General features: G+C 36.0%; 1 protein-coding gene across 7 annotated transcripts in view; it reads right to left on the bottom strand.

The window, feature by feature from the left end:
• LOC108148487 (gamma-interferon-inducible lysosomal thiol reductase) overlaps positions 1-24,405 on the bottom strand; it is a 162,471-nt gene that overhangs the window by 39,625 nt on the left and 98,441 nt on the right. For 2 of the 7 annotated variants that reach the window (XM_041708891.1, XM_041708895.1), the window contains one exon: positions 4,044-4,131. The exons of 4 other annotated variants lie outside the window; for them this stretch is intronic. In XM_041708891.1, the coding sequence (XP_041564825.1) occupies positions 4,078-4,131 (54 nt within the window). In that variant the 3' untranslated portion in view covers positions 4,044-4,077. Of the gene's footprint in view, positions 1-4,043; positions 4,132-12,395; positions 12,564-24,405 lie in introns of those variants that run through there. One more of the 7 variants, XM_041708888.1, reaches the window with a different exon arrangement.

Raw genomic sequence — 24,405 nt, 5'->3', positions numbered from 1 at the left:
GTTTGATTAGTTTTAATTTTGTTTAATTCTTTTTTAATTTTGGATTTATGTATTATTTGTTTCCTTTTTGTAACGAATGTAACCCCATTATCCTCATCTACTGTGTGCTAACCTAGGTGTTAGTTTATTTCTTCTATTCTCCTTCCTATGAACTACATCTCCTTTTTCCAACTCCATGGGTTCTTCTCTTCCCTCGTTTAGTTTTCGCGTCCTTTCTTGTTTTTGTCTTTCTAACCTGTCCTTAACTTCCTTATACACTTCCTCCTGATAAGCATTTAACTTCCTTAAGTTCTCAAAAACGTGTGTTCTCCCCGAGAACAATTCGAATGGCTTCAATTTTGTACTGAAGTGTATATAGTTATTATATGTTAGGAAATCTTCCTCATGCTCATTTTTTAAGTCCTTCCTTGTTTTCATAATTATTCAATAAATTTCTGTCAGCGTTAAATGAAGCCTTTCAACCGGTGAGTTGCTGGACGATTGTTGAAACGACGTCACATGCAAGTTAATTCCGTGTGGCCTACAGAAATCCCTGAATAATACCGAGATATACTTTGGTCACATACGATATTTTTTGGGGACACCGTACTGAATTCTTTATTGATTTAACAATATTTTAACTATCACTTGATGGTATGGTGTACCCCATAGTAAACCTGGAAAACTTGTCTATTATTATTATAACGTGGTTTTTGTTGATTGTGTATAAATCCGTACGAACGATGTCAAGTGGCTTGAACGGAGTCACCTATAGTCCAATAGTTGCAGCTTCCACCTCACCAACTTGGGTTCTTTAAATCTCATGAGCCAAGTTAGTGGGCGGTGATCTGTGACTATTGTGAATTTATGACCGAACAAGTATGGTCTGAAGTGTTTTATACCCCAAACTATGGCAAGCATTTCCTTCTCTACTGTGGAATAATTGACATCAATCTCATTTAACGTTCTACTCGCAAATGCGATTAGGCGACCACTTCCCATCGTTCCTTGTGATAACACCGCACCAATAGCAAAATTGCTAGCATCTGTGGTTAAAATAAAGGGCTTTGTAAAATCTGGATATCTCAACAATAGATCATTGCACAACAAGGTCTTGCAATATTCAAAAGTTTTTGTATATGAAGATCTATGATTATTTGGTGTTTCCCTTTTAGTCTCTTAGTTAATGGTTTGGTTATTTTTGCAAAATCCTTTATGAATTTCATGTAATACACAATTTGTCCAAGAAACGACTTTATTTCCTTAAGTGTCTTGGGAAAAGGAAAAAGGTTTATGGCCTCAATCGTATTTGGGTTTGGTCTGACTCCTTCTTGTGTCACTACATGTCCTAAATACTCTATTTCTTTCTTTAAAAGTTCTGATTTATCTGTTTGAAGTTTAAAATTTGCTCCACTTATCCTTTTAAAAACTGTGCTCAAGTCTTGCATGTTACTTTGCAAAGACGGGGAATACACAATTATATCATCCATGTAGACCAGACAAATCTTGCCTACCAACTCTCCCATCAGGTTATTCATCACTTTTTGAAACGTCGCTGGAGCATTTGTCAAGCCAAATGGCATCCTTACATATTCAAAGTGTCCGTTATCTGCTGTAAATGCTGTTTTTAGAATGTCTTGTTTTTCCATCTCAATCTGTTGGTGTCCGCTAGCCAAGTCTAAAAGGGTTTTTCAAAGTATAATTTCTTCTCTTTTCCTGTGAAATTAACAACTTCCTACTTTTTAACCCTTCTTCTATAGTGTTGTTTGTATCAAAAATGAACCATTGTTTATTGAAACTGGTAAGGTAACAATTGTTCTAGTCGCTTCCTCCAGGAAATGTATGTCAGTGACCCTATTGGGCTTTAAATGGACCTTAACTGTACCTGTCTTAGTTCTTAATACGAGATTTTCTAAATCTAAACTTGCACCTAACTTAATTAATATGTTCATTCCCAATAATCCATCAAACCAGGAATGGAAATTAAATAGAAGGAAATCAAACGATTACCTCTCTTCTTTTTCTAATGTATTAAATTGTCCTGACTGCCATCGCTTGGCACTTCTAGGCCCAGTTGATGAATATTCTGCAACCTCCTGTTTTGGCATAATTGCCTTTCTATTATAACCTGAAGAATTAGAGGTCGACGGATCATCATATCCTCTATTCCTGTTTTCTTCCCTATTCCACCTGAGGTTCCTATTATTTCCTCCTTGTTACCTATATCCTCCATTATGTTTCTGTTTCTATTATAACCAAAGTTCTGCCTCTTAAATCCCCTGCAGTATTGAAACTATTGTTGCTGGGAACCTCCTTAGATCGGTAATAAATGTCTCTCTCTCTTTCTTTAATCGCTATCTCGTATGCTTCCAAGAGCGTCTTTGGAACTCTTCCCCTGACAGCACTACCATAATAGCCTTTTAGACCTTTTACAAACGCCTCCAGACACATTTCCTCATATAATTTCTTCTTTGCCTGAATTGCGATGGGGTTTGTATCTGTCCTGTCTATAACATTACACAATGCACATCAGATACCTCCGAGTAAAATAATTCTACTGTTAGTCTTTTATTTTCCAACTGATTTAATTCCCTCAGTAAATCGGATTCTGACTATGAAATGGGCTATCAAAATTCTTTTAATTTCATCCCAATTTAATCCACAATTTGATTTTACAAAAATGTCATCTGCTTTTCCTTGGATTTTATTCCGTATTTGCCTAAGGACCATCAGTCCCATGGTGTTTGGTCCATTCCCCTAATCATTAAAAGGATCGCTTCTGCGTTTAAAATAAACTCGTTTAAACTTTCTTTTTCCCCCATTTAAACGTGCATCGACCGGATCACATCGGAAATTTTTACCGTGCCTAACATCTCAAACGTTACCTGTTGCATTCCTAAATGTTCCTGATGCGTCATTGTATTAGCTTCCCTATTCTGTATTGCTCTAGAAGTTGAGGGCTCAAAATTTAATTTTTCCACTATCGTTGGCAAACTGGTAGCCTTTTTGAAAACTTTACTTCTAGTCAGAGGCCTAAGTGACTCTTTGACTTTGCAAATTTTTGACATTTACAATTTTCTTTGGTTGCTCCTTAAATTATTATTTTTGCTTATGCTTATCTTTTATGCTTGTCTTTTATCTGTAAAATTTTGTTATTTTCATTTGTTCAATTTGTTGTATTATTTTCTAAGAATGTATTGTGTTGGAAGTGTTGTTTATATGTTTTTTGTTACCTTTCTTTACATACCCTTCTATACCCTTGCGCAATGCAGTGGTATCGGGTTCCCATATATTTTTTTCTTTTGTAACCTACATAAATATTATTTTTATATTTTTCTTTCTTTTTTTTCTATTATTATTGTTTAACCATCACCCTTGCGCGATGCAGTGGTTTCCGATGGTGGTTTCTTCTTGTATGCGTTATGATTTATTCCTTCTTTTATTTAACTTTAAGATTCACCAAATACCCTTGCGCGATGCAGTGGTCTTTGGGATTTCCTTGTCTGTTTATTTTTTTCTGTGATGTTCTCCATCAGTTACCCTTGCGCGATGCAATGGTACTAATGGCAGCAACTAATAAATTTTATTTTTTTTGTTTCTACACTTTCTTTTTTTTTGCACCGTGCTGAAGCTAACTGGAATTCCTGCGCGATGCATTTATTCCAGCCACGAGCGGACAGTCACTTGCAATAGATATTTTCTTTTTAATATTATTATTTTTTTCATTTATTGGCAGGCAGAGTATCCAACCAGCGACCTGGGTTTCTTTCCCCAAGCTGCATGATTGACGTTCGCGTCCAACATCGAACCTCGAACGTCATACTCGCAACTCACTCCGTCGAACTATATGGTTCGATGACGTTGCGGGTCGCCAGGTTGCATTGCAACGATATTCACAGTCAACAATTAATTTTTTCTTTGCCAATGTTCTTTGTTTTTTTCCTTTTTCCTTTTTTACTCATTTCATGCCTTTATCAATTTGATCGTTAATATATATGTGCAACCTTTCTTTTTAGTATTTACATCACACACCTCACTTCCATCACATCACTATTTTAACTTACTGTTGCATAATCGTTCTCATCACTTCGGTCCTTCTCAGTTCTCCGGGTATGGTATGTCCTTTTTCCTCCTTCCGGCTGATAGGTCCGTCTGCGCCAGTATAGTAAGTTGTAGTTATTATTATTCAGAGAGGATTTTAATAAACAGTTGATGTGTTCGGTTAGGTTGTTCAAAACGGAATAATCTTTATTGTGGCTTGAGATTCAAGCCGAACCTTCGCCAAAGAATTTTATGTGTTTACAATTATGTATGTGTGGGTGTATAAATACTAACAAAGTATTTTCTAGAGCTCTGCTGAGTGGGTGTCGTTTAGCAACAACCTGCTATGTGCTGATGTTGCATTTCTCATGTCAATCCTATGTGGGACAACAAACGGCTAGCTGCCGGTCGCTGTCCAATTGGAAGAGGGTAGCAAGGGAGTTTAGGCGGTGGCGTAGTCGATGGTACCGGTGTGGTAACTCACGCAGTTCTCACTCTTGATCTTAGCTTATCGCTGAGTACCGCTCTCCAAAGACCAAAACAAAAATTTGCCAATAAAATATTTTGTGCCGTTTTTTATATGAAGTTTTTTGTTTTGGGGGTAGTTTTGGTAGTCTGAGTACCAACCCTAAGAAACATACAGACACCATTTGCTCTGCAGAAACCTCTGCCCATTCTCTGGCTAAGAGCCATGTTCTAAGTTCAACTTGATTTCCCACCCTAGTTCTCTGTCTTCCACCCGCTCCTAATACTGAGAGCGAGCAGTGCAGCATGCAATTCATAATGGGACAGAATTACAAGTTTGAACCAAAAACTGAGAATTGGGGTAGAAGTCAAATTTAAATTCGAGCCTCAGGCGGAGGTTCGAGAGAATGAGATGCATTACTATTCATTTTATTGGCGGGGAAATCTAATTTCGGCGGCAAATTTTAAGATTCAAACGCAGTTAAGGAGATAAGTATATATTTTCTTGATCAGCATCATTAGGAGAGTTTATCTAGCCGCCTTGCCGTTTCTACCCAAACTAATTTAATAGGTGTGTCGGAAATATTTAATAAGTTTTTCAATTTACTGCAGAGAATTGCGTGGTCAACTGTATCGAACGCTTTGCTTAAATCAAGAAGCGTTGGCAGTTTAGCCTGGCTTTTACTGACTTGGAATATTTTGCTTAATATTTGTTAGCTGAGTAACGACTATATATTAGTCAGGGAACTGTTTTGTTTGTACAATGGCAAGAAGATTTTAATCGATGTCGAGGAAGCGAGGAAAGTTCTGAATTCAGCACTAACAATATTAGACCAAAAGAAAAGAAAAAGAAAGAATCAAGGAACTTTGTACAGATGCAGCCAGGCATACTCCTAAGATAAGTGAACTTAAAATAATTAAAATTTGATGACACAACAGTTTGGCGACGATTTTTCCTTTAGTAAAGTAAATACGATTTTTTTAATTAAGAGCACAAGATGCTTACGTTGTTGAATGCCCTGTCCACAAACACTCCTAAGCCATATTCCTTGTTATAGAGTGCCTTCTCGATGGTAGCTACTAGCGAGTGTAGTGCCGTCTCCACCGATTTCCTTTTGGTAAATGCATGCTGGTTGGTTGACATTAGTCTCCCCACATCGTTTCTGATGTGTAAGTCAAACAGTTCTAGTGTTTTTAGTATAAGCAATGTGAGGCTGCTCCTTGCTGCTTTCGGAAGGAAAGTGCACACGCACGCTGAGTAGATTGTAAAGAAATGGGGTGATCTCTTCCTTGGTCATCTGTAGCATGGCTGAAAATATTTCATATAGTCCAGGTGCTTTAAACTCCACGAAGGAGTCTATAGCTCATTTGATTCCTCTAGGGGATACTATACCAGCTGGGGGGCTTATTTCGCAGGCTTTCAGGTCTTGATATACGTTAGCATCCGGAACTTCTGAGCATCCCCGGAAGTGAGCTTGTATTAGTGCTGCAAGGACTTCTATATTACCCTAAGTTCACAATCCGTCGTAACGTTTGAGCTGAACCTGTACGGTAGGTTGCTTCAATAGCAGCTTCCGGAGTCTAGATTTTTCTGGTCTTTTCTCGATACTGGAGCAGACGTTTCTCCACGAGTTCCTTTGTGCCCTCGTACTTCACGACAGTTAAGAAATCGGAGCTGTACGCTTAGCGTAGATACCCTTCCGCACTAGACTGGCGGTCCTGTTCCTGCTTACCAGTGTTGAGTAGAATAGGTTGTAATTTGAGGACTTTAGTCAGGCCACGAAACTGCCTAGGTCGATCCATGGCTCCTGGAACAAAGCTCTTATGGAGGTTGAGCTGCAGGACCTTTAGTGTCATGGGTACCATGAGAGTTGACCATCTCTGTCACGTCCCCGTCCTCCTTCTCATCCGACTCTTCCAGCTTCAGGTCTTGGGTGGCCTCCATCACACTATCAAGACCCTGGACCTTCTTCTCCTCGTCTGCCGTGGTGTTACGCACGTAGACACTATCCATTCTCTGCCTCCTTGCTTATTTGGCGGACTGCACTCGGACCATCCTCGTTGGGTCGTGGGCACGCAATGTGCAGGACCTTTCAGTCTGCCGTTGGGATATCCGGGTTCTGCCTTTGATGCAGCTTCATCAGGAGCTAAACATAACCAGCGCCAGCAGCATGCCGCAATAGTGTACAGTGCATTTTTTTTTTGGTATCATGCGTCTGTCGAAAGTGTTTAAAAATTCGTCTGTGCTCTGCTAATCAACAGCTATGACCTAATGTAGATAAATCACAGTAATTCCCATAGTGAAGTGTCTTAACTAGGTCAGAATAGTGCCCAAAAGTAGTAGTGAAGTAAACGCAAAGCAAAATGCATATATAAAAGTAAACGCAGCTATATGCACATATAAAAGTAAACAAAATATACACGGGTAAAAGTGAGCGCAATGCTGAATGCATGTAAAAGTAAACGCAAACCTAAATGTAAACACAAAAGTAAAAGCAATCCCAGTTGTTTACGCAAATAAAATGTACTAAATTTGAAATCGCCAAGTAAATACATAAAACCCAATGAAGACATAGAAATCGTATAAGATAAGGCTAAGTTCTATTAAGTAAAATCAATAAAAATATGAATAAGTTAAAATGTTAAACGAAATGTTAATATAAAAATGAGATTTAGTTGAACATAAGGAGAGAACAAGAAGTTCGAAAGTTTTTTTTATCGTTAGTTATAAATAGAGTAAAAAGATGCGAATATAGGCAAAGAGTAGGAACATGTAAAATTCAAGAGATGTGTAAGCAAATTTCGGTCACGTTAAATATATGCAGCCGATAAGGTTATAATTACCGAACTTCTTTGACTTGCATTTGTTTACAATTTTCAGCAAAACCACCAACATATGGAAGCGCTTCCATCAGTGGGATATCTCAGGTGAGCCAAGATTGACAATTTTATACCCTGCGGCAAATTTAATGGTCTTGAGAGTTATACGAAATTTTATTCCGCAATTAAGTGATCGAGTGTAAAGTAATACTAAATAAAATGTAAAGTAAATAAATACTATATAAAATGTCTGAATGCAAACTATTGTAATATTGAATTTAAATATATTTATTATTCTTAAGTTACTGTAATTGAGATCGCACGATATATAATGTTATGAAAATTTAAAGTTTTATTAAGGATTATGCATGCTAGTTTTAAACAATACCTGTGTACAAAAATATCTTATTTTAAATGAAGTTCATATCTTTCCCTTTTATATTTAGTAAATAAACAACGATTTTAAAGTCTGAGTAAACAATCATATTTTTAACTCCATGCTGACCCAAGAGCCGTCGTAGAATCAATTATTTAAAGGGGCCTGATGCAGTATTTTATTGGAAGAGCATTGGCCAAGGTAGGGTGGGCTGATAACACCCCATTTACATCTGGGGCGTGTAATGTGAGAAGTGCTATTTCTATCTGTCTGTCTGTTTGTTATGCTATCTCTTTTCCGGCCGATATTGGCTCGTTGCCTGTTTGCACGCGATACATTTTAATTGTTAAAGATATTCAAGAGCACCCGTAAGCTGCAGCCTCTTAAGAACACCACGACATTCGCTGACGAGTTAGAGCCGGATTTAAACGAGTGCAGGGCTAACAGTTTGCAATACCATCAGCTCAACGTTGTTCGTTACAGGAATAATAATAAGTAATATCTGAATAATTTGGCGCCCAACGTATTGGCTTTACTGTACAGTAAAACCCACTAAATAGCATACAAATACTTATACCTTTTCCTTTCGGTTATATTTCTATAATTTTCCTAGCCAGCCGTGTCAACTTTTCGATCGCATTGGAAAGAAGTGCTTATATTTTCAGAAATAGTAAAAACTCACCACGAGGAAAGTTTTGACACATCCGTCTCCTTTATTTGTGTTAAATCACAATGGTCAAGTGCTTTGGATTTTGGTCAATTACAATTAACTAATTATTTTGGCTAACCACACTTGACGCAGCGATACATGTGGAATTTAGCTAAAGTCTAGTAATTCGGCACTGCGGGTTTGAGCAATTGTTACCAGGGAATTTTATTTCAGGCAGAGTGTGAAGTGCTTGGAGCTACAATCCTAAAAAGAAGTATTCGTAGTTTAGGTTGGCCACGCTTGATACAAAGGTCAAATCATCAAAATAGCCAGTATTCTCTTTTTGTGCATTCATTCTCAGCTTTACCTTTTCTCCTTTTTTTTTTTAAACTTCTCACATCGTTTTAAATAAGAGCTTTGTCGATGAGCTCTTGGGTACGCATGGAGTTAATTGTTTTACCGTCATAAATTTTCTTATTAACATAAGCTAGTTGCTTATGATCTTACATTTTCGATTATTCCGAATTTTTCTTCAGCGTTCCATTTCGATATTCAAATTTGATTTACAAACCAGCCAACTGTTGTGTCAGCAGGAAATTGATAAACTATGGGAGTAACCATTCAGATAGCGAAGAAGCCGGTAGATCGTCCGATTTTTGTGTCTTATGTAATTCACGCATTCATGAAATAGATTTATACAAGACAAAATTCGGTCACGAGTTTCATAGAAAGTGTATAAGTACACATTTGAAGAGCAAAAAAACCTGCCAAACCTGCAAAGCTGCTGGCTCTGGAGAACTTACTGCAAGATCCGACAGTTTTATCGCACAAAAACAAGAAGTCAAAAACTTTTAAGTTCACAAGCAGAGGGCGAAAGTCAGGGATTATGGAGAAAGAAAGTCAGAGTCTAGAACGTGGGGGCGAGGACCTACAAAGTATGGTGTTAGATGCAGTAAAAGCTATGCAACAAGAGTTGCTTACGCAACTATCAGAAAAAAAAATGTCCAACATGATTCAATCCAATCTAGCGGCCAGAATTCCCAACCGACACTTCATAGCGCTACCAATATAGGGTCCTCACTTGATCAGCTTCTTGGCATAGATGCAAGGCAATCGAATGCAGGACAAAATCTATCGCAGGCTAACATCTCACCTAGATCAACAGCCACAGAACTTTTTACAGTCCAGATAAGGTGGCACATATAATGAATTGATGGAAACTCCGTTTTACCGGAGACACAGGCGGCATAAGCGTAGATAATTTCATATACAGGGTACAAGCTCTAACCGGTCAAACACTGTATTCAAAATTCGATGTAATGTGTAGCAACGCAAGTGCTTTGTTTTAGAGTAAGGCAAGTGACTTTTACTGGCGCTTTCATAAATCAGTGCAATCCGTAAAGTGAAGCAAACTGTGTGCCGCACTTCGTCGTCAAATCAGGGATACTAGGACAGATGTCGATATTCGAGAGTTCATTAGAGATTAGATTAGATTAAACAAAAAGAAAAAGAGAATTTCGATTCGTTTTATGATGCCATAGTTCAGTTGACTGATAGCCTAAACTGCCTCTTGAATGAAAAAGCTTTGATAGAGATTCTTAGGCGCAATCTGAGATCAGAAATAAGACACGAAATCTTAAATATTCCCACGGAAACAATCTCAAAACTTCGCGAAATATGTAGAAGACGAGAATGTTTCCTTGATGAAATAAAGCGGAAGCAAATATATAAAAAGGATTCTCTATTTAAAAGCCATGTCTCAGAACTTCTAGAGGAACAGCATAAAGTTTGTTAATCAGAGTTATTTGAAGACGATGATGGTGCAGTTGAAGCAATATCTCTAATTGCCAAAGATGTAAAAAAAACCTTCAGCAGAACACCCAAGTCACAGTTAACAAACACCGAAAATGAGCACTTATAAGTCCCATTAGGAACCGTCCCGAAAAGGACTCTCTTACTCCTGATGATGCTCCTTTGGATGGATGGCATCAGAGAGTTAGTAATTAGTAAGTAATTAGTAGTAACCAATCTTCTTTTCTTAATAACCCTAAAATTTAAAATAGTTCACGAAATACAAATAGACTAAAAAGGTTCTGGAAAGTTACTAAAGACTTAAGTGCGCTTCGCAATACTTGTGTCGACCAGCGTCCATACACAGTGGTCAAAATCCTTGATCGCAAAATTAAAGGGTTTATACCGGAGCCGGAGTTGTATCGGCGGTCAGTTCGCACAGGAAATTCTTGGTAGTGAAGTCCCCATTCGCAGAGTCATTAATAATATTTGTACTGCAGATGGGAGCAATTAAAATATTGTGGGTCGATTAAGCTCAGATATAGAATATAATGGTCAGATAAAGGCGATTAATATTCACATAGTTCCATCTCTGAAGCAGAACCTTTATCTAGGCGTTGACTTTTGGCAACTTTTCGATTTGTTACCTCCAGATATTCAGATTTCTGAGCTAAGCGCTCATAATCTGACAGAGGAACAGAAGAAAACCCTCCAGAAAGTAGTAGACCAGTTCCCATCATTTGCAACCGCTGGTTTGGGTAAAACAAGTCTTCTTTCACACCACATAGATATGGGTGACGCTAAGCCCATAAAGCAGTGCCATTTTCCCGTGTCATCAGCCGTGGAGAAGCTGTTGTATGGAGAAGTAGATCTGATAGCGCTTGCTTCTCGCCAGTGGTCTTGGTGCAGAAACCTGGAAAGGTTAGGCTTTGCCTAGATAGCAGGGATGTGAATGCAGTTACCGTCAAAGATGCGTATCCACTGCCACAAATTGACCGCATTCTAAGTCGTAGTGGAGAATAGAACCGCATATCGTATGTTTAGTTGCGCCACCTAGCGGGCGGTATAGGCTGAAAATGGCAACCTTAAAGTGGAAGATTAATCGTCAATAGGTAGGACTGCATTAGTGTTAACGTTTTTAGCGAAAGCCCAACTCTAATCCCGGTTGTAACCCATCTTGTAATATCCGCTCTCGAAAACCTCATGATTTCTTCTTAATCTGAGTCTCGACCTGAGCGGTTGTATAGCTGTATGTTAAGAACAGCGATAACACAACTAAAAGTAAAAGAGGTTGTGGCCGATCAAAACGTTCGCAGCTCACCACTGCACAAAAATTTTTGCACGGCATAAGGTGCTGCAGTGGCGGTGAACCAATTCTTGGCCAGATTGTGGTCAAAACTGTTAATTACCTCACCCTCACGGTTAAGTTATAACCTATAACCGGTGCTAGTGAATATGCCTCATTCAGGCGTTTTATTTGTTATAGGGGACGGTATTCTTACATGCCCTTTCGTCGCCGAGTACCGCCGGCGATCGTATCATCAGTCATTTCTGCCCCAAAAAGGCAGTTCAGTTCGTCAACGTCTTCAACTAAGCCCCGGTGCAACTAGGATAAGGAAAGCCCATCAGGAGCTAAACATAACCAGCGCCAGCAGCATGCCACAATAGTGTACAGTGCATTTTTTTTTTGGTATCATACGTCTGTCGAAGTAATTCAATTGCATACCAAAAAGTGTTTATAAATTCGTCTGTGCTCTGCTAATCAACAGCTATGACCTAATGTAGATAAATCCCAGTAATTCCCATAGTGAAGTGTCTTAACTAGGTCAGAATAGTGCCCAAAAGTAGTAGTGAAGTAAACGCAAAGCAAAATGCATATATAAAAGTAAACGCAAGCTATATGCACATATAAACAAAATATACACGGGTAAAGTGAGCGCAATGATGAATGCATGTAAAAGTAAACACAAAAGTAAGAGTAATCCCAGTTGTTTACGCAAATAAAATGTACTAAATTTGAAATCGCCAAGTAAATATATAAAACCCAATGAAGATATAGAAATCGTATAAGATAAGCCTAAGTTGTATTAAGTAAAATCAATAAAAATATGAATAAGTTAAAATGTTAAACGAAATGTTAATATAAAAATGAGATTTAGTTGAACATAAGGAGAGAACAAGAAGTTCGAAAGTTTTTTTTATCGTTAGTTATAAATAGAGTAAAAAGATGCGAGTATAGGCAAAAAGTAGGAACATGTAAAATTCAAGAGATGTGTAAGCAAATTTCGGTCACGTTAAATATATGCAGTTGTATGAGCCGATAAGGTTATAATTACCGAACTTCTTTGACTTGCATTTGCTTACAATGCAACACCACCAACATATGGAAGCACTTCCATCAGTGGGATATCTCAGGTGAGCCAAGTTTGACAATTTTATACCCTGCGGCAAATTTAAAGGTCTTGAAAGTTATCCGAAATTTTATTCCGCAATTAAGTGATCGAGTGTAAAGTAATACTTAATAAAACGTAAAGTTAATAAATACTAAATAAAATGTCTGAATGCTAACGATAATTTTAATACCCTTGCAGAGGGTATTATAATTTCAGTCAGAAGTTTGCAACGCAGTGAAGGAGACATCTCCGACCCTATATATTCTTGATCAGCATCACTAGGAGAGTCGATCTAGCCGTGTCCGTCTGTCCGTCCGTTTCTACGCAAACTAGTTTTAAAGCTATCTGCATGAAACTTTCCCAAAAGTTGTCTTTCTAAGTCGGAACGAGCCGAATCGGACGACTATAGCATATAGCTCTCATAGGAACAATCGGAAAAATAAATTTAAAAAAATTATAACTTTGGTGTTTTTTAATTTTTTTTTAGTTCTTTGAGATATAGTATTGCTTAAATATTTCAGAATTACGGTTTAAATTTCATCAAAATCGGACGACTATAGCATATAGCTTCCATAGAAACAATCATAAAAATATATAAAAAAATTATAACTTTGGTGTTTTTTAATTTTTTTTTTAGTTCTTCGAGATATAATAATGGTTAATAATTTCAGAATTACGCTTTAAATTTCAACAAAATCGGACGACTATAGCATATAACTCCCATAGGAACAATCATAAAAATAAATTAAAAAAAATTATAACTTTGGTGTTTTTTAATTTTTTTTTAGTTCTTCGAGATATAGTAATAGTTAAATATTTTAGAATTACGATTTAAATTTCATCAAAATCGGACGACTATAGCATATAGCTCCCATAGGAACAATCGTATAGCCGCCATAGGAACTATCGAATAATTAAGCTGCAAATCATTATAGCTTCAATGTTTTTAAACATACACGCAAGTAAATCATAATTTTAACGTTTTTAAGAGTATTTAGTTTTTAAAATAGCTCCAAGGGTATATGAACTTCGGCTTGCCGAAGTTTGCTTGCTTTCTTATTTTTCTAATGAAACAACCAGTGCAAAAAAAAAAGAGTAAATTTGTAATTTACATTTTACATTACATTACATTACATTTTATTATTCTTTAGTTACTGTAATTGAAATCGCACGATGTTATGAAAATTTAAAGTTTTATTAAGGATTATGCATGCTAGTTTTAAACAATACCTGTGTACAAAAACATCTAATTTTATTTTCATATTTCATATCTTTCCCTTTTATATTTAGTAAATAAACAATGATTATAGTGTCTGAAAAAACAATCATATTTTTTACTCCATGCTGACCCGAGAGCCGTCGTAGAATAAATTATTCAAAGGGGCCTGATGCAGTAGTATTTTATTGGAAGAGCATTGGCCATGGTAGGGTGGGCTGATAACACCCCATTTACATCTAGGGGCGTGTAATGTGAAAAGTGCTATTTCTATCTGTCTGTCTGTCTGTTTGTTATGCTATCTCTTTTCCGGCAGATATTGGCTCGTTGCCTGTTTGCGCGCGATACATTTTAATTGTTAAAGATATTCAAGAGCACCCGTAAGCTGCACCACGACATTCGCTGACGAGTTAGAGCTGGATTTAAACGAGTGCAGGGCCAACAGTTTGCAATACCATCAGCTCAACGTTGTTCGTTACAGCCCTTGGGAGCGCAATGCAGAAAGCTCATCATCAAAGAGAGGCAACAGAAGAGAAACTTGCGGAGAGAGCAAGCGTCCGTAAAAAAGTAATATTTTACAATCCCCCGTTGAGCGGAACTCCAAAAACACCGGTAAGCCATCCAAACGTCGGCCGAAGTGCCGATGCAGCGGGAGGTGAAAGAAGCGCAACTCGGAAGAGAGCGCTGTATAGAAGCGGACCCTTTTCAAGTAAGGAGCTGCATTAAGAAAAGGGCAAAGTCATCCGATTTCGTTGTTGTTGCAAATATAGGTGCGAAGAGAGTGATAATTCAACGCAATCGCTCAGCCATCCACGAGTAAAGCGAAGCAGCGAGGCAACAGGAGATGGATAGAGCTCCAATATAAGGAACGCGCTACTATCTTATGCACTGGATACATCAGAAAAAACAGCCGTCAAGAGCGACTGAGTGTATGAAGCTGCATCCTGATGAGAGAGCGAAACTCCGAAGAGAGCGCTGTATTCTTGCTTAAGCGAAAACAGCAGCGGCTGCGCGCCTTGATTCGAAAGAACGATGTAGAGGGCGAGCGGCCTAAGCACCATCTAATGCATTTGTTATTGGTGATGAAGTTGAGAACTGCAGTTTTAAATGCTGCACGAAAGTGAACCGGTAATGACGTCAGAGCCAGTGACGTCGATTACTGGGGGTTTTTTGATGGAAGCTTGGCAGGGGTAGATGTACGCAATGGTTCTCCACCCAATGTGTCCACCACGGTAGACTCCAAGTGCTCTCTCTCCCTGTGAATGAATCAGCTCACCTTAATTGATTGTGGCCAGAAATCACCGCTGAAGACAGTCTAATAATACTGCTCCGGGACTCCAAGCTTAAATTTAATGAACTTCAGTGCGCTAAGATCTACCTCTTTTTTTGTTAATGAATAGCATGATATGCTGTTAGAATTTACTTTTAACTTGTCAGAAACAAACTTGCACAACGCCTCTGGCTTTGAGTTTACAGCAATACTGCAAGTTGATCACAAGCGAGCGTCGAACCTTGCTTCTTGTTGTTACGATTCTTTTTATTTTTCTTGGAGACAATCATAAAGCCCTCTGTGGGAGGGTTATGGTAAAAGGGATTAGTATAATGGGAACTAGATGAATACGGAGGTTTATTGGCAACTTTTTCCTTCTTCCGCTTGTTGGTGTTAACATTAGCCGGGGCCTCCACAGATTCGGGAAAAGCGATTTGAAACTTTGTATTTAAGTGCAAGTATAGGCTTTTAAGTTCACGAAGTTCTTCAATGATTTCGTCTGTTTTTGAGTGCGAATCATTGCTCACTACGCAGCTATCACATTGCCATAACAGATTCGGCATAATGGTTAGCAATTTTATTGCCTCTTCAGGCAAATTAACACAAGAAGTGTGGAAAGTGCGATGACAAAGCGATGACCATCGAACCGCCTCAAAACCGCGAAGTTGCGCATGCGTAACGACAACATTGCACTCAGAGCACGTAAATGGGGTCATAACGAAATGAAAGACTCGTCTGCTCGCAACGAAAGCTGATCAGAATAGGAAATTTATCATTTATAGTTATTTCATTGAGTCCTCTGTAATCAATGACCATACGAAATTTGGGAATGCCCGATGCATCCTTTTTCTTTGGTACCATTACAATAGGACTACAATACGAAGATTTTGATTTTCTGATAATACCTTGATTTATTATTTCCTCAAATTGTATTTTTACTTCTGTGTCATAAATGTAGGGATAACTATATGGTCTCCTATATATTTGTTCTTCGTGTCTTGTTTTTATTACGTGTTTGTTTTCGTTCGTGAAAGTCAAATTGTCACCTTCGCGATACTGAATATCAAAATACTTGGACATTAAATAATTTAGTTCAGCTTTTTATACCCTTGCAGAGGGTATTATAATTTCAGTCAGAAGTTTGCAACGCAGTAAAGGAGACATCTCCGACCCTATAACGTATATATATTCTTGATCAGCATCACTAGGAGAGTCGATCTAGCCATGTCCTTCTGTCCGTCTGTCCGTCCGTTTCTACGCAAACTAGTCTCTCACTTTTAAAGCTATCTGCATGAAACTTTCCCAAAAGTTGTCTTTCTATTGCAGGTAGTATATAAGTCGGATCGAGCCGGATCGGACGACTATAGCATATAGCTCCCATAGGAAAAATCGGAAATATAAATAAAAAAAATTATAACTTTGGTTTTTTTTATTTTTTTTTTTTAGTTCTTCGAGTTATAGTAAAGCTTAAATATTTCAGAATTACGGTTTAAATTTCATCAAAATCGGACGACTATAGCATATAGCTTCCATAGGAACAATTATAAAAATAAATAAAAAAAATTATAACTTTGGTGTTTTTTAATTTGTTTTTTAGTTCTTCGAGATATAATAATGGTTAATAACTTCAGAATTACGGTTTAAATTTCAACACAATCGGACGACTATAGCATATAGCTCCCATAGGAACAATCATAAAAATAAATAAAAAAAAAATTATACCTTTGATGTTTTTTAATCTTTTTTTTTAGTTCTTCGAGATATAGTAATAGTTAAATATTTCAGAATTACGATTTAAATTTCATCAAAATCGGACGACTATAGCATATAGCTCCCATAGGAACAATCGTATAACTGCCATAGGAACTATCGAATAATTAAGCTGCAAATCATCATAGCTTTAATGTTTTTAAACATATACGCAAGTAAATCATAATTTTAACGTTTTCAAGAGTATTTAGTTTTTAAAATAGCTGAAAGGGTATATTAACTTCGGCTTGCGGAAGTTTGCTTGCTTTCTTGTTCTTCATTATTTAAGTGATCGTCTCTTAAATAAGTATTCGTTAAGTCAGTTTGCATGGCATAAATGCAAAAGTCTTCATTTATTTTACTGAACAAGTTTGATTACGTTCCTCTGTTATATTTACCATTGGGAATTCGCAATTATTTAGATTAATAGTGTTTCTCATAAAATCAATTTTGGCTGAGGTTTCTCTTAGAATTTTTCTTTTCTTCATAGTAGAGTGGGTCTCCATTAAATTTGTTTATCTTTTTTAGTTGCAGAAGAAAATGGTTCATGGCTGCGGCTGGTGTTGATGGCAGTTCCATTTATACACTTTAATTTTTTTGTTTCTCATAAAATCAATTTTGGCTGTTTCTTTTACAATTTTTCTTCCTATAAGAATATCATAATGATTTGAAAAGTTTTTTAAGAAAAATGTTTGTTTAGATGAAAATAATTTTGGAATACTAAACTCGATATGTTTATCTAAAGTTCTCCAATCGTTTGTACTTTAGTCAAAATATTTTTAGCTGTATATTTTAAAAAGTTTTCGTTTATTAAATTTATGCTTGAACCTGTATCAATAAGACCGAGGCATAGTTTGTTATCAATTTTAATTTTTATTGCGGTGGTGTTTCTTCCGAGGCTGTTGTCTGAAAATTTTCAATTGTGTACATTGGCTCAGTCTTACGTTGTTGACCTGAATCTGAGGTTGGGGCACGTTTTTGGGGATTATTAGTACTATGAGTAGTCTGTGTATTTTGTACTTGATTATTTTGAAAGGATCTAGGATAATATATATATATATTTTTTTTTTTTTAATTTAATTTTTATTTAAAATCTGTCTAATGACAAAAAGTAAATTGTATCACTAATATTTACATAACAGGAATAGCAGATTTCCAGTGAAACCTGCTATTAATTTAATTTCTCGTTTACTTAAATTTACCTATAAGGGAGATCAAGAATGTGGAATCTTTTGAGTCTTCTGAATGATAAGCTATTGTCTACTAGACCTAGGGCTAAATTGTTTACATGATTGTGAAGTCTGTCTGTATATTTCTTACTATATTTTTTTATGCTGATGACTGGGTTGTCCTGCTGGACCCTTTGCTTAAAAGTTTATAATTAGTTTATTTCTGCTGTCGTCTATAAAAGCGTGTGAAAAGTTTCTAATAAGGGGACTGTTGTCTGATTAATTGAAATAACTCCTATAGTGGGTAAGTAGTCGGTATCTCGGGTTATACACCCAGCCTGTTAGGCTTGATGTCTAGAGTATTTGGTAATACGTCACTCGCACGTTTTTGGGGAATATTAGTACTTTGAGTAGTCTGGGTATTCTATACTTGATTATTTTGAAAAGATCTAGGATAATATTGATTGCCAGAAAAATTATTATTATAACTGCTATTAATACCACAATTCCTATTAGCGTCGAACTTGTTCTGTCTCTGTTGATTTTCATTATATCGACTTTGGGAGTTATTATTTTGGAGTCTGTTTCCTTGACTATTATCTGACTGATTATTTGGGTTTATTGATGTAAAATATATATTCGTCGTCATCATTGGGCAGATTGGGCAACCTGCTTTAATTTAAGAGGAGTTGATATTTCAAATTAGCTCAACGTAATATACATATGTTTTTACTGGCAATTTTTCGCGAATCACTTCAGCTAATGTATCATTCAAAGCTCTTAAATCTAAAACCGTGTTTGATGGATTGTTATCTAAGCTGAGATTACAACATATTCTATTTGTTTGTTCTTCTAATTCTTCAACAAATCTACGTAAATTATTTTTATATTTAGTTTCACGTAATTCCATAATCATAAGATGTGGAGGTGTTGCGCTGTTGTATTCGCTGATTAGTAAAGTCCTTAATTCCTTCCAGTCCTGTGGTACATTTCTCATTAACAATGTTCGGGCTGGTCCTATTAGAAGGTTTCGGATGGCTGCTTGTACAATTTGGTGTTGGGCTTCTGATGTTGTCGGATAATGGTAAACTAATTCGTCGACTTCCTTATTTATCTGTTTAAGTTGCAGAAGAAAATGGTTCATGGCCACGTCTGTAAGATTTTGTGTTGCTTTTGCGGCATTGGCTGCGGCTGATGTTGATGCCAGTTCCATTTATACACTTTAATTTTTTTTTTTATATTTAAAATATTTAAATATTTGTTTAAGTGAAAAATATCAGTTATTAGATTGTTATCGCTGAATTAGACACTAGAAATCCTCATTTGTGATTTGACTAATGTTGTTTTTTTCACAATAATTTTAATTAAGTGATTTTTGAAATTCTTTTTAGATAGTCACTCGCGAGGATATTACTTGTATCCCAACGGCTGCACCAATTAGATTATTCACTTTTAGATATATTAAAAAAAAGCGATTTTTATTTTAGTATACAGTGGAGTTTTATTGGTAACGTCTTCATATTTAGATTGCCGAAATTGAACTGATTTTATAATTGCATTATTCTTATAATATATAGGTTATAATTTATCGGTGACAGCGACGCTAGCAGCGAAAGTGGACTCCGATCAGAAGATTTCGATTGGTTGAAATGGTGGCCTGATGAATGGGTTGTCAGACTGCATCTTTTATTTATTAAATTTGGATTGGTCAAAGCTTTTGCTGATGAATGGGTTCTCATACTGGACCCTTTGTTTAAAAGTTTATAATTTGTTTATGTCTGCTGTTTATAATAAGGCGACTGTTGATAACAGGCGTGGGAAATGTTTATGTCTAATGGGAAACGTATATGTCTGATTAATTTGGCTCCTATAGTAGGCTCTGAAATGTAATGTTTGACAAATGAAGTAATGGGTATCTCAGGATATACAGGTTGGGTATTAATGTTATGTTTGACAAATGAAGTAATGGGTATCTCGGGATATACAGGCTGGGTGCTAGGCTTGATGTCTATAGTATTTGGTAATACGTTACTAATATTGGTTTCGCTTTCGTGTACGCTAAGTGCCTCAAAATGCCGTACGTTCTGCCGGAGGCCATGATTATGTGATGATGCCAAGAATGTGATTTGTTGAAGATTATCCCTAAATTGGTTGCTTGATCAGCACAACATATTACTGAACCATCTATGTATGTATAATAGTTGATGGCAGCTGTCTTGCATGTAAATATCTTTTTTTATAACCATGCTTTTGGACATGGTAAGATTTATCTCTACTCCATTTTCTTTAGAAGGTAAGAATCCTGGTCATAATGAGTAATATTTGAGTCATCACTAAAAAAAACAAGTCAAGTAACTTATCACAGGTATTTGAAAAATGAGTGGGTTCTGCATTGTTCACTGCATTAAAGCCAAGTGACATCATGCAGTTAGAAAGCAGGCTAAAATCACATCAGAATAGGCTGAAGAATTCTCTGAAATTAGCTAAAGTAGTTATGAGCAGTTAATGTTTTTGTGTGGCCGACCAGAGTTCTTTTCCTGGTTTGGTGTTAACTACTTCTAGAAAAATATATTCAACTTGGCTTTCATAAGGATGCTTGCACACAAGCTTACAACTAAGATTTTTCGTATATAATTTGCAACTCCACCTTCATGTTCTACGCAATCAGCTCTAAACAACATATAGTCTTCAAAAGCAAGGTAGGACTCATTGTTGCGAATGTTACGAATTCTTCTTTCTGGGGATATTGTCCATATGAATCGAAAAATTCTGCTGATCTGCGACTATTAAATAAATTGCAATCCATTGAGTCCCGGGCTGATCTGAAGTGTCGGTTTTCGCAATAATTAGAGCAGGACATTCAAAAATGGTTTTGGGTAGCTGGTCAGAAGGGAAAACTCCTTTAAAATTTGATTATATTTTTGCATGTTTGGAAAGCAATTGTTGAATTTGTAAAGTATTCATTTTAAAAAAGCGTCCAAATATTTATATGTCTATCAATATCAATAATCGAATCATACTCACAGTATACCAGACAAGTAAAAGCTTTAAAAATCCTTGTGACATCAAATTTGAGCATACAGTGGAATTTAAATGATCAGTAGTTAAGTAAAAGGCTAATATGAAACTGTTAGTATCAAACAGTTCCTTGGTTTATTCCACTCGATCATAGCATATTATATCAACTAAAGCTTTAAACATTTTCAGCATTCGAGTAATCAAATTCTAGAGCCTGGAAAGGAACTTGGGTTAAATGTTATATGATTTAAAATGAGTTGTGTTTCTTAAATCTTGATTTAGTGCCACTTTCCAATAAACGAAATGCAGTTTTTTAAATATTAAAATTAATTATTAGATCCATATTAATAAGAAGCAGTTTTCTTTGGCTAAAAATATTACCATGAACTTTTCCGAATAATTCAACCCTATTATTATTTTGAAATATATTTTTCTGGGAAGCAAAGTGGCTTTCTGATGCATCACTCCCATAGTTTAAATTTGTTTGCGAATACGCTCTATAATTATAATAATTATCACTCTGCGGCACTAATATGTTATTTAAATAATGTAAAGAACTTCTAAACATTGAATGTAAAATATTGTTTACTAAAACGTTGTTATCATTTTTTTCTGAGTTACACCACAAGCCGTAAGTAAACACTTCATAAGTCTCGAAATGTTTCACCAATTTTTAAACAAACCTATTCGACTGAGGAGGCGCCGTCCAAGGATGCAATATGTCATGGATGGCCAAGGAGGGGGAGTTCCAATTTATATTCATAAAATACTGAACACAAAGTCGAGTACATATTCCTTCAAATTACAAGAGCTAAAATTCCATCAAAAATCCTAAGTGGCTGTCTGTACAGAACAAATAGAACTGTACCCTACTCTGATGAAATTGATCTGTTGGCAAGTTTATGTCCACAATTCCATAACATAATTCTAGCAGGTGACTTAAACAGCAACATGTTAGTCGAGCATCACGTCTCGGATAACATGGCAGTGTCCTTGTACCGCCATGTTAATTAGTTAACTCCAGACACGCGACCCATTTCTCAAGTACCACTGAAACACTATTGGACGTATTCTTTGTTAATGACAACTCCAAGATCCTTTTACATGACCAAATTTCAGTTCCGGTATTCTCAAAACATGACCCAATATTTCTAACCTACAATCTTGACATTCAGTATAATGACCTTTCATTGATATCGACCGCCTCAATAATATCTTCGTTAATGTACCAGTACCTGAATAAGTCTCTAACTCGTACCTGAATATGACTACTTTGGACAACTGTGTTAATAGGTTAGCTTTATGTGTGTTACCCAATCCTTGAGGCAATATTAAAAGTGAAATCTAACGCCGCAGCCTTGGACGACATCAATCCAAAATTTCTTGAAATTCTACTGCCTCAAATATTACCACTAATAACACATATATTTATCTCTGCAATTACATTTTAACCTTCCCTGAACTATGGAAAATTAGGAAAATAATTCCAACACCTAAGGGAATGAATAAATATAGACCGAAAGCAATTCTTCCATATCTCTCTAAAACCTTTGAGCAAATATTGGCATCCCAGATAAAACAATTAATTTATCCAGCAAAACAATTATTATTTACAATTTACAATATGCTTTTCGCCCCTTCAGAAGCATAACAGCCACAATAAAGATTTCAGATGATATCAGATAAAAAATGAATAATAGCCAGGCTAAGCACTTAACACTTCTTGCACCCCAATAAAATCAAAAGCGCCCAAACATACAAATTAACTTAACCGTATACTTTAACACAAACTCTCTCTAACTTAACTCAATTTTATATCAAAAGAAATAGTAATTTACAGTAAGAATATTGTTTAACAAGAAAGGAAGCAAACTTCGGCAAGCCGAAGTTTATATACCCTTGCAGCTATTGCAAAAATTAAATATTTTTTAAAACATTAAAATTATGATTTACTTGCGTATATGTCTAAAAACATTGAAGCTATGATGATTTGCAGCTCAAATATTATATAGTTATTTTATATATTTTTATTATTTCTATGGGAGCTATATGATATACGCGTCCGATTTTGATGAAATTTAAAACGTAATTCTGAAATATTTAACCATTACTATATGTCGAAGAACTAATAGAAATTTAAAAACAGCAAAGTTATAATTTTTTTTTATTTTTTTTTTCCTATTGTTCCTATGGGAGCTATATGCTATAGTCGTCCGATCCGGCTCGATCCGACTTATATACTACCTGCAATAGAAAGACAACTTTTGGGAAAGTTTCATGCAGATAGCTTTAAAACTGAGAGACTAGTTTGCGTAGAAACGGACGGTCAGACGGACATGGCTAGATCGACTCGCCTAGTGATGCTGATCAAGAATATATATACTTTATAGGGTCGGAGACGTCTCCTTCACTGCGTTGCAAACTTCTGACTGAAATTATAATACCCTCTGCAAGGGTATAATTATCGTTTGCTTAGGGTATGGTGTAAACAAACCTCATTTGCTTTTCATACTTTCCATATGGTATCTCATTTCGCATTAGAAAAAATATCACTAATGTTAAATTTCCTTGATAATTTTTTCTTTTTTTATGGAGGTGGTTATGTTTACTTTTTCGTTCAAAAGTTAAATGATTTCGCTTTTTTCTCGACCCTCGTTTTTTATTTCTTTTTCCACCACCATTTTGAGAGCGTGTCATTTTATATATTGCTTTATTTGAGAGATTTTGAAACGCTATTTTGCTCTGTTCACCGCACTGATTCACGTAATATTCGTCATAAGATTTAACAATGATGACTATTCATGTTCTAAATAAACATTGTTGGTGTAAAGTTAAAAAAACCCAACAGCTTAAGTTTCAAAGGAATCTTATATACATTTGAATCAGTAATTAGTATTGAGATTTTGTTTGGATACTATATATCTAAAGGATAGTATTCAATATTTGTATGTTGAATATTTCTTTCTTTTCCGTTATTATGCATTACACGAAGTCATCGAGGTCTTTTACACCCTACAGGCCTATAATCCATTTTCAGGTATTTTAAATTCAGCACAGACATTTAAATACCTAAATGTTAGCTTTTACCAAGCTAACAAGTTCTATTTCTTCGGTTAGATTTCTTTCTTAAGAAGTTCTTTTGTAAATGTAATTATTCAGATATATGTCCGTAACGACTACATCCCAGTATTCATGTCTTGAGGGATATTTACAATGTTTGTAAATGCACACTTTACATTATCAGGAAATACATTCATTGTATCATTACTAAGCAATGTGACAAACAACTCATTTGAACAAGACATCTTTATATTGAGATTTCATTTATTGATAAAATATCCAATTAATTTTGTTTTTCCTTTTTTTGCACGGGCTTAGTTCGAACCGATCTATACAACTTTTCTCATCCTGTTATATATTTGAAATCTTGAAGTGGTAATGGATTTTAATTTTTTTGGCTTAACTCTCA

This window comes from Drosophila elegans, unplaced genomic scaffold (assembly GCF_018152505.1).
Source record: "Drosophila elegans isolate 14027-0461.03 unplaced genomic scaffold, ASM1815250v1 contig_409, whole genome shotgun sequence".
NCBI classification, from domain to species: domain Eukaryota; kingdom Metazoa; phylum Arthropoda; class Insecta; order Diptera; family Drosophilidae; genus Drosophila; species Drosophila elegans.
This window is presented reverse-complemented; position numbering and strand designations above follow the sequence as displayed.